Source organism: Saccostrea cucullata, unplaced genomic scaffold (assembly GCF_032062105.1).
Source record: "Saccostrea cucullata isolate Sc308-1 unplaced genomic scaffold, CSIRO_AGI_Scuc_v1 ctg287, whole genome shotgun sequence".
Lineage (NCBI taxonomy): Eukaryota > Metazoa > Mollusca > Bivalvia > Ostreida > Ostreidae > Saccostrea > Saccostrea cuccullata.
The window spans coordinates 314,220-329,924 of NW_026930709.1; the positions used below are offsets into that span (position 1 = coordinate 314,220).

Below are 15,705 nucleotides of genomic sequence, written 5' to 3' on the forward strand. Positions count from 1 at the left end.
TAATCTTGTACTTGATATCAGTTAACAAATGCATAATTATCAACTTATTGAGCAATCGGAAACACTTTTTTCAAGCTTGGCAGTCCTAGGGTCACTTGCTGTGTGAAGGAAGCTCAAGCTATTTCTTTTTTTTTTCTGTTATATCATTGGAGTGATCAAAAGTAATTGATATTCATATTTTCAGGCTAAGGTTATCTCCTCCTTGATGGTCTGAAGTTTCTCTCTGTTCCTTTTTAAGAGTTCCTTGGCAGCAGCATTCTCTTCTTTAAACATTGCCCTGAAAATGTACAACACTTTTAGTATGGTATTGTACTTTGAATAGGTATAAGTTTCCCTATTTTCCTAAAGTTTTGTGATATTTATAGAATTCATCACTGACTTTATCTTTCCAATGATATATACATGAAGATGTCCATATAAAAAGCTTTCATAGAATATATTTTATAAAGGAGTCATGCAGCTTTGCTTGTCCCTTTAATGGTAAGGTTGTCATGATGTCATTCATAAACCTTATTTTGCACAAATAAGAGTGAAATATATGACATTTTTACATGTATATATTTATTTATTCAGTACTTTTAGGTAAGAGAAAATTGCTATATTAGTATTATTTAATGCATCAAACCATGCAGTATAGGTTCATGTTAACATTTTTAATGCATTAGATACACTGTGCGTTTCAAAGCTTTGTTACATGTTGAAAACTTCATTGCTACACATTTTAAATTCAAATCACTAGTTGCAGATAGAGGAAAACAGCACAATGACCACACAGTTTATAATTATGATATCATTTTAATGAGCTAATGATTCTTCACAGCATTATTCAAATCAATCAATGCGCTTAGCATGTCTAAAGTATATAAAACCCTTTACAGCCGAAAGATGACAGTTTCTGATTTCAAAACTCCTTAGATATAATTTTATGAAGTGATAGTAATATTTGATATGGAAAAACAGACTCAGAAGGTGACAATTATAAGGCCACATTTCCAGCATAAAAGCCTTTTTTATGCCCCCATAAACGAAGTTTTGGGGGTATATAGTTTTTGTCGTGTCCGTCTGTCTAGGTGTCTGTCTGTCTATCTGTTTGTCCGCAAAAACTTTAACCTTGCCCATAACTTTTGATTTATTGGAGCAATGACTTTCATATTTCACATGTGTATTCCTTGTGACAAGACCTTTCTTTGGGTACCACCAAATTTGACCTTTTGAGCTTGATTTTGGAGTTTGACCCACTTTTAGACAAAAATTCCAAACTTTTACCTTGGCCATATCTTTTGAACAATAGATACCAGGACCTTTATACTTCACATATATATTTCTTGTTAAAAGTCCTTTCATTGGATACCAACAACCTTGACAATTTCCGTACTTGTGAAAAAACTTTAACCTTAGCCATAACTTTTGAACGGTAAGGGTTAGGGCTTTCATGCATGTACTTTATATAAAATCCTTGTGAAAAGACCCTTCATTAGATACCAAGAACTTTAACCTTTGACCTTGACCTTGGAGTTTGACCCACTTTTAAAAAGCGAACCTAAACCATAACTTTTAAAGGGTTAGGGCTAATGCTTTCATACTTTACATATTTAATCCTTTTGACAAGACCTTTCATTTGATAGCAAGACCTTTGACCCTTTGACCTTGGAGTTCGACCTACTTTTAAAATTGTTTAACCTTGGCCATAACTTTTGAATGGTTAGGGCTAGGGCTTCCATACTTTATATATGTATTTTATGTGGCAAGTCCTTTCATTGGATACTGACTACCTTGACCTTGGAGATTTTTGTAATTGCGAAAAAACTTTATCCTTGGCCATAACTTTTGAATGCTAAGGGCAAGTGATCTCATACTTCACTTATGTAATCCTTGTGAGAAGACCCCTTATTGGATACCAAGAACTTTGACCCTTTGACCTTGACCTTGGAGTTTTACCTACATTTAAAAAGCAAACATTGACCATTACTTTTCAATGGTTAGGGCTAGTGCTTTCATGCTTTAAATATTTAATCCTTGTGACAAGACTTTTCATTTGATAACAAGACCTTTGACCTTGGAGTTTGACCTACTTTTAAAATTTTTAACCTTGGCTATAACTTCTGAACGGTTAGGGCTAGGGCTTCCATACTCTACATGTGTACTTTTCGTAGCAAGGCCTTTCATTGGATACCAATGACCTTGAGCTTGAAGATTTTCGTACTTTAAAAAACTTTAACCTTGGCCTACTTTCATATTTCACAATTGTATTTCCAGTGAGTATACATAACTCTTGGTACCAATATATAAAATTTGCATTTAAGAAAAGTTTAGTCTTTGCTATGTTGCCACATGGGGGCATCAGTGTTCCACAAACACATATTTTTTAAAAACATCTGCCAGTTTTCAATTATATATGTACACATGGCCCGCTTGGTGGAGTGGTTAGAGCGCCTTCTCCAGAGTTGTGAAGTAAGGAGTTGATCCATATGTTACCAGTTTCCAATTCCACTGTGGGATGTGGAGACCAGTCATTTGGACGAGACCATATAAAACTGGGTTCCTGTGTCGCAGTAGGTGCTGGCACGATAAAGATCCCTCCTTGCTCAATGGCCCTGAGTGCCGACTCTGTTGAGGAAAGGACAAAATTTGCAGCTCTCCACCGACAAGTGGTGGCGTGTCCATATGAATGAAAAATTCTTGAGAGGGATGTTAAACAATATACAATCAATCAAATATACAATAGTATGTCTAACATCTGTGGCATATATGAGAAAAAGTGTAATAAATTAATAAATTTATCTCTCAAACCAGGAGATATCAACATGCAATGTGCAACATTATTTAAAGAATGAATTTAATAACTACCCATTTTATACGGTATAAACTGGGTTGGGGCAGTTTACGCTTTATAAACCGCGAAGCGGTTTATAAAAAAGCGTAAACTGTTCCAACCCAGTTTATACCGTATAAAATGGGTAGCTATTAATTTCATTGCTTATAATTTAATTTTCATTCATTTGATGTAAGAAAAAAAGATGATTGTTCTAACAAAATGGCTTCAATTTGTACAAAATTTGAATGTAACGTCAGGCGGATTGATACGTTTTTGACGAAAGTCATTGTGACGTAGGCAACCCATTTTATACGATATGAAGTAAATTTTTTATCCAATCAAATACAGCATTACAACCAGAATTAAATTATTATCGCAAGCATGCTAAGACATACCTTTGAGAGATGGTGGTTTTAAAAATTATATTTTAAGATAGGCAAGAAGAACCCAGAAATGAGAACTCAGGAATGTGTTCAGTTTATCAGTTTTAATATTGTTTGCAAGGATTTATTCCATAGTTGTGATTTTCACTCATTACATGCATCTGAATACAAAGACCCTTGACTTTTTTTCAATTTTGCAAGATGTCACATGTATTTTGTACTTCACTGTTTTCTTTCTCTGCAAATGATACAAAGCCAGCATATCCTTTTGAGTCATAAAACATAAGAGTCACACTTTGAAATATTTAATACAAGGGATTTTGCCAAGAGTACTAATGATTTTCCTGTTCCAAATGAAGATGAATGACAAGCTGAGTGGCATAGTCCATGAAAATTCCTTTTATAGTGCATAGATTTTTGTGTATATGCAAAAACTCTGTGATGCAAGCTTTTCTATTGATTGTTTGTATGTAGAAGTGACATTTTATTTAAAATCTACAGAGACAGGAGTTGCTTAATAATATGATTCCAGCTTACGACAGTCTTCAGTGACAAGATCCAAGTACTTTCCTTATGGCAGAATGATTCCAAGTGAGCATGCTGAAGATTTTTCCCCACAGTTAGTGTGAGACCCCTGAAACAGTCAACAATGTTTTTCACCACCACTAGTGCCTTGGGTGCAAAAGTGTCAGCCATGTATTTTTGAAAGCTTACAAGCTTAATTCTCACTGACTACTGGTACATGATGCCAATTTTTGTTGAAAATTGTCTTGTTGATTATCTGCAGTTATTGCCAGTTATAATTTTGGAAAAAAAACCCATGCTTTTAACTTTTCCCTGAATGGTATGTAATCGTTGTACAAAACATGAAATTACTTGATAGTGTAATCTTTTTCTTGACAAATTCCTTAATTACTTTGCTTATTTGGGCACTTGCATCACTTGTGAAGGAGTTTATTGTGAGCATTAACATTGTGAATTTTCTGTAAGTTTTTTGTAAGCAAATTTCACTTCACTAGAAGAAATGGAGTCATCAGTAAATAAATTACAAGTCAAACAAGGGAACATTTGTTTGCTTCCTGACTACAGCTGTTAATTTTTGAAAATATTTTGTTGCCATTGCTAAAGGAACAACCAATCATTTTTCAATAATTATACTTGAATCATAGCCTGCCTGGTTGCGATTGTTGTAGCATCTGTCTTCTTTCCTATTGATATACATGTATTAAAGCTTTCTTTTACCAAGGCAGGTTGCCACTTCCACTTCAAACTTCCAATTTGCAATCATTGTCTTTTCATTGAGTACAACTTTTTCACATTGTATTGATATTTGTTCAACTTGGACTTCTAATATCTAGAAATGGCTGAAATGCCATCATCATTTGAATGTCAGAACCTTTAATTTTTGACTTCAATGTTGCCACTAGCTGACAGTCCTTCACTCAGACATCCTGCTGCAGGAGCCCTTTTTTTCTTATTTCATTCTGTGCACAGCTGATAGGGCCTTGCATCAAACAAACAGTTGTAACAAGTGTTTCAAAGTGATACACACAATCCTTTTCTCTGAACAATTGAAGTCTCAACACCACCGTCTTTGACACATGCACAGTTTGACACAGTCTTGCAATTCTGCAAAGTTTACAGTTATATTTTCAGAGGATTTTTTTTGCATGTTTCCTTTTCTGTTATCTGTTTTTAGGTCACAATTTGCTTAGTGTTAGGAGGCCCATCGTACTTTCTTTAAGCCAGCTTCATAGATGGCCTTATCTGTACGAATACAGTGCTGTTGATTGAGGTACTGTACGTGCTCTATATTACAATCATCACTGCTTAAGAACTTTTTATCCTTATTCCAAGGTTGGAGTCCTTTTCTGAATAGTGTAATTCTTCTTTTTTCTTGCTGACTGGTGCCTATTGATTGGAGGCATGTTATTATTTAGTTATTAAATTACTAGAACTGTCCAAACGGGACAAAATACCCCCCGCTGGGTTTTTCAGAAGTAAGTTTTTCAATAATAAAGATATGTATCAAAAACAAATTATGAAATTTTTATTCCAGTGATAACTTCCCCAAATAACCTTGGGTCAAGGTCATGACACACCCTTGGGTCATGGGCAATCTTTCAGTGAAATAAACCAAGTTTATCCATAAGAAAGATAGCGGACACAAATTATGAAATTTTTCTACCAGTGACCTTGAACTTCCCCAAATGACCTTGGGTCAAGGTCATGACACACCCTTGGGTCATGGGCAATCTTTGTGTGAAATGAGAACCTACCAAGTTTATGCATAAGAAAGATATGGAAGAATTTGAAATTTTTCTACCAACTTAATGACCTTTGGTCAAGGTCATGACACACCCTTGGGTCATAATCTTTGTGTGAAATTAAGTTTTCAAAGTGGACTGAACACAAATTATGAAATTTTTCTGCCAGTGATTTATCCGAATGACCTTTTTTCCTTCAGCAATCTTTGTGTGAAAGGCAAGTTTTCATATAAAAGATATAGCACATTTTGAAAGTTGACACACGTCATAGCAATCTTTGTGTGAAATGAGAATACCGTTTATTTTGTATCAAACATGATTTATGAAAATTTTCTTCCAGTGATTGAACTTTCCCAAATGACGTCAAGGACACAGTTATCTTTGTGTTATACAAAATGGATAAAACCGTTTAACCAATCAAATGACGTGTTACAACTGAAATTAAATTATTAAATTATAATACAGTGGTCACATGTTCAGGATTCATGTATGATAGATAGGAACATTGCGCTGAGTTATATTACATGTATGCCTTTGCATTGTGACATCAAAAAGTAATGTCAATGTCAAACAGGAAGCTTCATAAAGTCAAGCCTTTGTATAATTTTTTATAGAGGTCAGTTTTGCTTGTCCCTCACATGGTAATGCTGTGATAATGTCATACATAAAACTGTATTTTAGCACTCTTAGATAAATAATGTGTGGACAGTTATGGTCCCTTTTATCACATACTGGACTAATCTGAATCAACACCTGACTTCATAAGGAAGCTTACATAGATACATACCTAATTGTTTGTTTCTAGCTTGCTGGTTCTAGAGAATTTTTGACCTTGAAGTTTAACCTTGACATAGGGCATTCACATTTAACACAATATGTCATAAAAAATGACATCGCATCCACAAAGACACAAAAAGTGGGGGGCCTGCACACAATTCTTTGAATTTTTACTCTTTTCACCTACTCCTTTAAGAGAGAGGCATGAAACTTCACATAAAAAAGCCTTACATTTCTAGATAGGTAAAATCAGAAAATGTGAAAAGTAAGCAGCAAGTAGTAGTTCACAAAAATAAATGCCTTGAGATAAAGAATACTCAAGCCTCATGCTTCTTGTAAATATAAATACATGTACACATATACTACATAACTGTATTAACTCACCATATTTCTTTTCGAAATTCCATGGGAATATCTTCATATCCACAAGGCTTGTTATGGAGTGATAAATTTTCCAGTCTTTGTTGGAGATCTAAATACTGTTGATGGCAATTTACAACTGCAAATAAATACATGTACACTTAAAAGAAAAAATAATCATCATTTGATAAAATTTAGGTTTATGTGATCAAAATGCTGCACATTTATACAAGAGGTCCATGGGACACATTGCTCAAATGAGCACTTAATTTGGTTAAGAAAAAAATAGAAATCAGTTCAGATTTGAAAAATCTACAGGAGGAATGGAAAACTTGGATTTACACTACCTGAGGATGCTTCCATATCAATATGACTAATAAATATGACTTTGTTGTTCTTGAAAAGAACCTTATTAAAAGATTTTTCGTTATGATATATCCTGTGTAAACTTTGATCCCTCATTTTGGCCCCACCCTACCCCGCAGATCATGACTTGAACAAATTTAAATTGACACTAAGTCTTATTTGTGTAAAAAAAGATTTCATAGATGTATATGTTTCAACATTTCAATTGAGTAAAATTTGCAAAAATTCTACTTTTGTCAATTTCCCTGTTTTTCCATCACAGTGTCTCTTTAATTTTCAAAGAGATTAGCTATATACAGTAGAATACGGTTTTTCTTTAAAATGGTTTTAAAAAAAATTATTGAATCTGAATTTTCATTTGAAGATCTTTTATGAATAATCATTATAAAACTACATTACATCAAATGAAAAAGAACTGAAAATGACAGAGAACGTGAATGATCTTAAAATTGCATTCAATCAATTAAATGAATTACCTTTGCTTTGTATATCAGTCTTGTGAAATTCTGCCTCTCCAATTACTTGGTTCAGAGAAGAATCTTCCTACAATTATTCAAAATTAGAAATACATGTACATGATCTAAAGAACCCATACATTTATACATGCACTACATGAACTGGTACTTGCTACATTATTATCCTTCAGAATTAGACAGTCAATCTGATTGGTTTAGAGCAGGTCACGTGCAGGGAGACAACTCGTGATGTCTCCCTCACACGCAGGGTGACAACTGTTATTTCCCTTCAGATGACAATGAAATAGCGTTAACAGGCATGCAGGGTTACAACTGTGATGTCGCCCTTTGAATGAAACTATAGTGGTTTAAGCGAGATAACTCCTATTTATAAGTACAATTGCTAAATTTGCGGGATCGGTAAACAATAAATTCCAACGATGACGTCAAAGTTGTCTGTTGACATATTTTGAAAGTATGGAATCGGAGCAGAGTAGAATAAAACAAGAGGTTTGATTACTATTTTCTACTCTATCTAATTGCTAATTGTATATTCTTCAGGATAATAAAACTATTATGGACTGTTTAGAAGGGAGACATCATCAATTTTCAGGTCTGAGTAGGGTTGTCACCCGAGGGCGCAAGCGCAAGCGCCCTCGGGTGACAACGCTACTCAGACCTGATAATTGGTGATGTCTCCCTTCTAAACAGTCCATAATTGTATATTAATCCCCCTAGAAAGGTGTGTGGTTGTGTGGAGGGGGGGGTTGTATGTGAGGGGGAGGTTACACTTCTGTAATAGAAAATCAGAATTTCATTTATTCAAACATACTTATTCCAAATTAAGTTGAATTTGGTTCCAAGACTGTAAATGATGTATATACATATACTGGGCATATGTTAATGGATGAAAGATTGTAAAACATTGAATAAAGCTATTAAAGGTCACACAAGTTTCCAATACAGCTCAACAGAACAAAGATATATTTCACATTCCCTGTAGTCTAATTAACAAACTGTTACTAGATTCTTACAAGATTAGTTTTCAAGAATGAAACTTACATAAAATGACCTTGCATTAATTAGACGGTTGGCAATGTCTGATAATTCCTTTTGAAAGTTTTCTCTGAAAATTAAAAATAAGTAATTAACATAGCTTTAAAGTAAGAAATCAGTAAAAACTGGAGAATTCCATTTCAATACATTCAATCTTTTTTTAAATCTATCATCAAATCTATCAAGTACATGCAGATATATGCATATATCAAACTGTTAACAAAATATGTAAAACATATATATAAATCTTCTAAATTCACCTACATGTTCTCAGTTTGCCTCTCCTTTTCTATCATCAGTTTCTTGTTCAATTCTTTGATACTTTCTCTCATTTCCTGATTTGATTCTTCCATTCTAAAATAACATGAATTTAAAAAGAACTACCAATGATTAATACCCTGGTATATTGGAGGGGATTCTCTTGTAACAAAATGATTCTTTTTTCTTTCAAAAACTATGAACTGTATTGCATCTTGGATCAACTGTAGATGCTGATGACTTACAATGTAGTCATGTTCCCAGTTAATACAAGACATACAGATTAAATACCACACACTGAATAAAACATACTTAAATATTTAATAGTACCATTATCCTTTTATAACAATGCTTATGTTTTACCTATTTGCCAAAGACTGTGTCTGAGCCTCTTTAAGTTGTGCAACCTTCATGGTCTCTGAAAGAAAACATTTCACAAGTTACAAAAAAAAATTATTATTAACAACTATATATGTACAAGCATCTTTTTTTACTCAAAAATATACTTGCTATTATTTTCTCACAAACCGTTTTTGGTAAATTGTGTATTTATGAAGGATTTGTCCACAAGTTAAAAGTTTAACGTTGAAGTTGCAGATGGATTTGAACTGACAATTCTCAATAAATGTTGTGCAAATAATACTTTGATAACAGAATTACATGAATTGGTATTTTCACATTTGTCCTCTCCCCCAAAGGTGGGTGATATTAATTTTGGTCTGTGACTGTCTGTTAGTTCCTCAATCTGTCTGTGTTTCACTTTCTGTCTGTATCTTTCATTTCTAGTAATTCTACTCAATGTCTTAAGAAGCCTTTGAGCTCTTGAAATGAAATTTTACACAACTCCCTATGGCCAAAGCAAGGCCCCTATTAATTTTGAGGTCAAAAATTCAAGATCATAAATTCATGAATCTTGTCTTTTTTAACACTTTCATTTCTGCCCAATATTGCAAGAAGTCTCTGAGCGTATGCAGCAAAATTTTGAACAACAACTCCCTATGGCCGAAAGAAGAACCTTATTTATTTTGAGGTCAAAAGGTCAAAGTAATGTAAATTCATATATTCTGATTGTGTGTAAAATGTTTATTTCTAGGCAATATCTCAGGAAGCTTTTGATTTCTTGCAATTAAATTTTAAACCATAACTCCCTATGGCCCATCTGCCCTTCTTAAAGTGCCTCCCTCCCCTCAACTCTTAGATCTGCTCTTCTTTTTTCCTTCAGCAGGGGACACAGATTCTCTGAATTAGCTTGTTGAACATGTATTCATTATTTTTTTTAATTTATATCCATCTAAAATTAGTGAAGAGTCATCTTTCCATAAACATCTTTCAACTGTGATCATATTGAAGATCCTATTGCCCTTTAAGTTTTATTAAAGTAGAAATGAACTGAACAGATGCCTAAAGCCTAAAGTTTCCACATTCATTACATCTTTCTTTCTTTTTTGTGGAGTTTTATCTTAATATGCAACATTTTTTGTCATCAGAGCTTTTGATCAGTCAATAAAAATGCAATTCTAAACTTTGAGCACCCTGCTGTTCAGATTTACAAGTTCGAAAATGTCATTTGTCATTCAACAGCAAATTACCATTGGGAAAAACCACAAGAAACATTTGGTGTCAACTGTATACCATGGACAGGAAAATTTGACAAAATCAAATGGGAAAAAATATTTCAAGTGTGATAGGGTGAATATAAAAGGACTAAAATTAACCAAGATCATAAAGAATTCATAATTTTGCTTTAGATCAAATGGTTTCATATACATGAAATGCTGCAGGATAAAATTAAACCTAGTCTGCTCAGTGTCTGAAAATTGCAAAAGATTCTGTATCGATTGAAACTTGAAATGATTACATATTTATTGCAGAGTTGTCCCTAAGAAGATAGAAGGGGACATTTAAAGTAGAAAAGGGATCTGAGGTTCCTCCCCTAGTTTAGGAAGAATACCAAATGACCAGTGTTTTACACCAGTATAGGTGGGACCCCCCCCCCCCCCCCCCCCAAGTCTTTGGGATAACTTTGCCGTTGAGAAATAATACCTCAGCACATTTAATCAAAATACCTTGCATTTTTTCATGTCCTTCTTTCATCTGGGAAAACTTGTTGTTCTCTACAATAATAATTTCTAAAATAGTTATACATACTTGGTAGAACTATAGGGAAGTATAATTTATATATATCATATGACTATAAATCACAGCCATCGAAGTTAAATAAAAGGCCTTATAATATAATCTTGGAGAGCTTGTCTATGAGACAATTTTTTTTCAACAAGTTTCAAGCAACTGAATTTATAAACTCTCATTGTCGAATACCCTTGGGTGATCTCTTCTTTTACTCAACAGTAAGGACGAGATCGATCATGGGTTTCTGACAATGAGTGCTCATAAACAGTATGAATAGAAGTTTAATACTACGAATGCAGAATTTATAGAAATTGCTTTCCTGTCATAAAATGTAGTGAAATAAATATGAATAAATTATAACGGTTCATGTAAAGAGAGGGATGATCATTGGTTGACTTTGGTTGCTTTTCTCTCAAAACAGGATTAAAATTAAGGATTTTTTTCTTACCTATGTCTAGTAAATTTTCCAATTCTCTTCTTTTACTTCGCCTCTCAGCAAGTTTATTTTCTAGACAATTCTTTTCTACAATGCATTTCAGGTTATAAAAAATGTCATATTATTTATTTTCATAATAGAAGGAGAAGGTCATAGGGACTTGAGACAATCTTAGCAAAATCGGGTATATAGTATCACATGAGTATAATCCCCTATTATACTATATACCCGATTTTGCTGAGATTGTCTCAAGTCCCTGTGGAGAAAGTACAACAAATGCATTTGTGGGTTCAAAATCTGAAGCATTTTACATGTATTTAGAAGTAATTTAATTATGGTAATAAATGTAATTTATACAGTTGTTCTGCAGAGTTCATGAAATTCTTTTCCCAAGTGAATCTAAATTGTATTGAGTAACTAGGCCCTACTGTGTAAACTCGCAATTCATGATTCCTTTACACATGTAAAACGGGTGTTGCTAAAACGCGGAACGGAAAACGGAACGGAAAGCGGAACGGAACGGAAAACGGAATATATAAGTTTAGATTAAATCACTTAAAATACACAAAATTTGTCATAAACAATATATTTTAAGCACATTCAATCCCGTATTATCAAAAATAAGTTGATATATTCATGTTCACCTTTCTTTATTGACAAACAAGTTGATAAAAAAAATATCAGCAGTCTCGAGTAATTAAAGACATCATTTCTAAGGTCGATATAATGACCATGTCAACTAATTCAACTTATCATTGAGTCAAATGCTGACTGACGTTTTTCATATTAATCTTAGTTCATTTTTTATACATCGTTGATTTGACGGATTTCCCCGTTATTTACCGATTATGACAAGGAGCACGCAGCGGGTGTGACCGATCGGCAGGGGATGCTCACTCCTCCATGGCATCTGATCCCACCTCTTATGTTTTGGAGGTCCGTGTTTGCTCTGCTCCTATTTTTGTATTGTTTTATGGACTCTTGATTATTTCCATATCATTCATGAAAATTGCAAAGGTAGCAGTGACATAGAATTGTATTTGAAAGATAAGTTTATGTATGGGGGGGGGGGGGTTAAACTTATCTGAAGAGATATTACAAGCGAAAACAAAAACACAAATACATAATCAGGAGGGGGAATCAGTTCCCACTCCAATGCATGGCTTTTTGTACATTTACTTACTACTTTAATTAAGAAATTGTGGAGGTTTCAATAAACATTTCTTTAGTAAAAAAAAAAAAAGGTTGTGCCTAGAAGGGGGGGGGGGGGGGGGCAAATATTTGATATATATAGACAAACAATGTTTAAAGAGAAAGAATATGTTTTTAAAAATTCCTAAGATTACGACTAGAATAGACCTTTCCGGCAAGTTCGGATAAACACCTCTAACACGTAAAGTTAATTTGTTGTTGAACTTTTCTGTGTAAAAAATGTAGCATCTTCACATTTAATGAAGATATATAGTTTGTATGTTGCACATGCATGTGTAAGGGGTGGATATGAATGCTGAAACATTTGAGTTTATTTTTCCTTTTTTTTTTGGAACGTTTGAAAAATTACAAAAGGTCCGCCCTTCCCCTTTTGACATTAGCTCCAAACCTTTTACATGAAATTGAAATGTTCATTGCATTTCATAGTAAATTTGTGTTAAAAAAGAAGTGAAAGATCCTGGACTAAGAACATACCCACCCACCCTTCTTCGAACAAAAATTGTCTGTCTTTTTCCCCTGTCAAACTCTTTTCAAGCATAGACCTAAAACACTTTAGGTCTGTGTTTCAAGTAAGTTTACCCCCCTCCCCACTTTCAAATTTGATTATATTCTACGTCACTGCTATGTCAGCGATTTTTGTGAATAAAAGACTGAACATGACTTAACAACCTGTTTTTAATAATAGGGGATTTAATATGAATAAAATATATCATTTATGATAAAAATTGTGTATTTTAAGTGATTGAATATTAAATAATATATTCCGTTTTCCGTTCCGTTCCGCTTTCCGTTCCGTTTTCCGTTCCGCGTTTTAGCAACACCCATGTAAAACCACTAACCAGTGGTAAAACAAACCTTGCTGTATTTCTTTCAAACTGTGAAGTAGCAAATCTACTCGAAAAGTTGGTCCTGAATTACTCCCAGACATTTTCTTCTCGGAGTGCTCTCATTTATTGTCATTCACTGATTCAGCATTCACTGAATATCATCAGCCTAATAGTAATACAGATCGACAGACGATCAGAAAAGCCCGCATAAATTTGTATCTCGATCCCGATCAGAAAGAAACCTGTTTGTCCAGTGAGAACTTTTCAAGCATATTTTACTCAAATGTCTATTATCATGATTATAACACTGCTTTTGCTTTAGTAAAGCTACCTTTTTACTGTTTATTAACTGAAAGTATTTTTGATATGAATTGCAAATTGTTATGAAAGGTACGACATTTAAGGTACTCCAATCCTCAGCCATGAAGGATAACTCTTTAATTTATAATTTATAATTTAATTCAAAAAGACTTCAAATGAAGCTTGAAAATTAAATCTTTTCATGCAACAATTATCATATTTTATACCTCTTAATGTTTTTCAAGGTTCTTTGAAGTTCTCAGAAAGGTCCTATAAAAAGTCGAAATTTTCATCCCATCAAAGTGCGACATTTAAGGTACTCCAATCCTCAGCCATGAAGGATAATTCTTTTATTTATAATTTAATTCAAAAAGACTTAAAATGAAGCTTAGAAATTAAATCTTTGCATGCAACAATTATCATTTTATACCTCTCATAGGCGTCGGAAGCAAATTTAAAGGGGGCTAATTGAAAGGGGGGGGCTAAACCAACAAAAAAAAAGTAAACCCCAATTTTCGATGCCTATATTATGTATATACATTTGTATTTGCATAAAATGCTAACCCCCCCCCCCCCCCCGGTTCCGATGCCTATGCCTCTTAATGTTTTTCAAGGTTCTTTGAAGTTCAGAAAGGTCTTATAAGAAGTCGAAATTTTCACCCCATCAAAGTATTTTAAAATAACTTTCTTCAAACGCATGGAGACCTTTCATTTTTATCTCTAAAATGTGTCTGTTGATCAAATTTGAATTGGAAAATGCAATGTAGGTGTTTTTATTCGCATTTCCTGAGAATTTATTTGAGATTTACTGATATTCCCCATATGAAATGATTAACTTTAAAGACTGATGAAGTTTGAAGAATTACCGTGGGTAAAAATACAGTACATTGAGAATTCAGAAACATTATTTTGTGTATTTCAATTAGTCGATGCCTAATTTTCAGAACCTGTGGATCGGAGTACCTTAACTTTGGACAGGACATCAATGTGCAAAATTAAATTATAGCACTTGGTGGTATTTCAGAGCAATATCACAGGGTGTGTTGAACTCAAAAACATCCCCCAAGATATGAAGTCGTAATTTATTAAAAGTCAGAATATTAATCCAATCATGGGAGAATGGTGAGATTTTAATAATAACTATCCTACCTTTTTCCCATGGGAAAAAGTGAAATATCATCATCATCTACGCTATAAGGGTATCCAATAGAAAGAAACTCTACTACAGTGAATGAAGGCAATAAATGGATAGAAAACGAATGTCATGTTGTAAATGTTGTCATGTTGTAAATTTTATATTTACTGCCACCCGGTAAATTCAAAATTTACAACATGACACGAACTTCAAAACACGCGTTAAAACAAACAAACAAACAAACAAAACCCAAAAATGACATATGAATCAGCAATACGTGGTATAGTTTATGTTTTGTACAAAACAGCTGCACTTTAATATTTATTTTTCTCGAAAATGTCCAGGAGTCATCTTTTGAACTTCTTGGAACTATACAATCTGTATGGATCCTTTGATCGTACATAGGATCGCGATACAAAGGGTTGAATTTTAATTAGATTTGGAACTGTAGGAATATCCACGTATCGATCTTGTTTAGTGATATAAAATATTTTTCACGATCCGCTCCAGGGTAACAAGAAAAGCTACTGACTAGACAGAGAAGATCCAAGAAAAAGGGCAAGAAAAAGTACATTTGATCAATTCCAGTCTTATTTTTATTCGTAAATACTAAGTATGCATGTAGTCAGTTTAGGAGAATTTCGTTATTATTAACAAATAAATAAATTATACATTCTTAAAAAAATGACTTTTAAAAGGCTGAGGATGAAATAAAATACAGATTTATACATATAGCTAGAGTGTTTGCATATCTGCACAAATATTTATGCCTTGTAATATTTTCCAAAATCTATATAATGGAAATGTCATGCATGTTGAAAAATTTGATTTCACGTACATGTACCAGGTGTAAATTTTGCATTTTCTGCCATCCTGTAAATTCAAAATTTACATCATGACAGACAGAATTATAATGAAATCATTCTTC

The 15,705-nt window shown here is 33.4% G+C and overlaps 1 protein-coding gene across 1 annotated transcript; it reads right to left on the reverse strand.

The window, feature by feature from the left end:
• Positions 1-9: 9 nt before the first annotated feature.
• On the reverse strand, positions 10-13,528 carry LOC134229763 (ribonuclease Y-like). The gene is made up of 9 exons (XM_062711555.1): positions 13,371-13,528; positions 11,316-11,390; positions 10,804-10,851; positions 9,101-9,155; positions 8,744-8,833; positions 8,486-8,549; positions 7,445-7,511; positions 6,627-6,741; positions 10-277 (listed from the first exon to the last, which is right to left on the reverse strand). Exons 1-9 carry the CDS (start codon positions 13,441-13,443, stop codon positions 181-183), a joined length of 684 nt encoding a protein of 227 aa, XP_062567539.1. The 5' UTR covers positions 13,444-13,528; the 3' UTR covers positions 10-180.
• Between the last annotated feature and the right edge of the window lie 2,177 nt (positions 13,529-15,705).

What these genes read in the sequence shown, in the direction of transcription:
- LOC134229763 (XM_062711555.1), bottom strand. Translation starts at nt 13,443, where the DNA reads ATGTCTGGGAGTAATTCAGGACCAACTTTTCGAGTAGATTTGCTACTT. An exon ending in GAGAGGCAAACTGAGAACAT is followed by an intron (nt 8,550 to 8,743) that starts GTAGGTGAATTT and finishes TTTAATTTTCAG; the next exon opens with AGAAAACTTTCAAAAGGAAT. An exon ending in GACTGATATACAAAGCAAAG is followed by an intron (nt 6,742 to 7,444) that starts GTAATTCATTTA and finishes ATTTATTTGCAG; the next exon opens with TTGTAAATTGCCATCAACAG.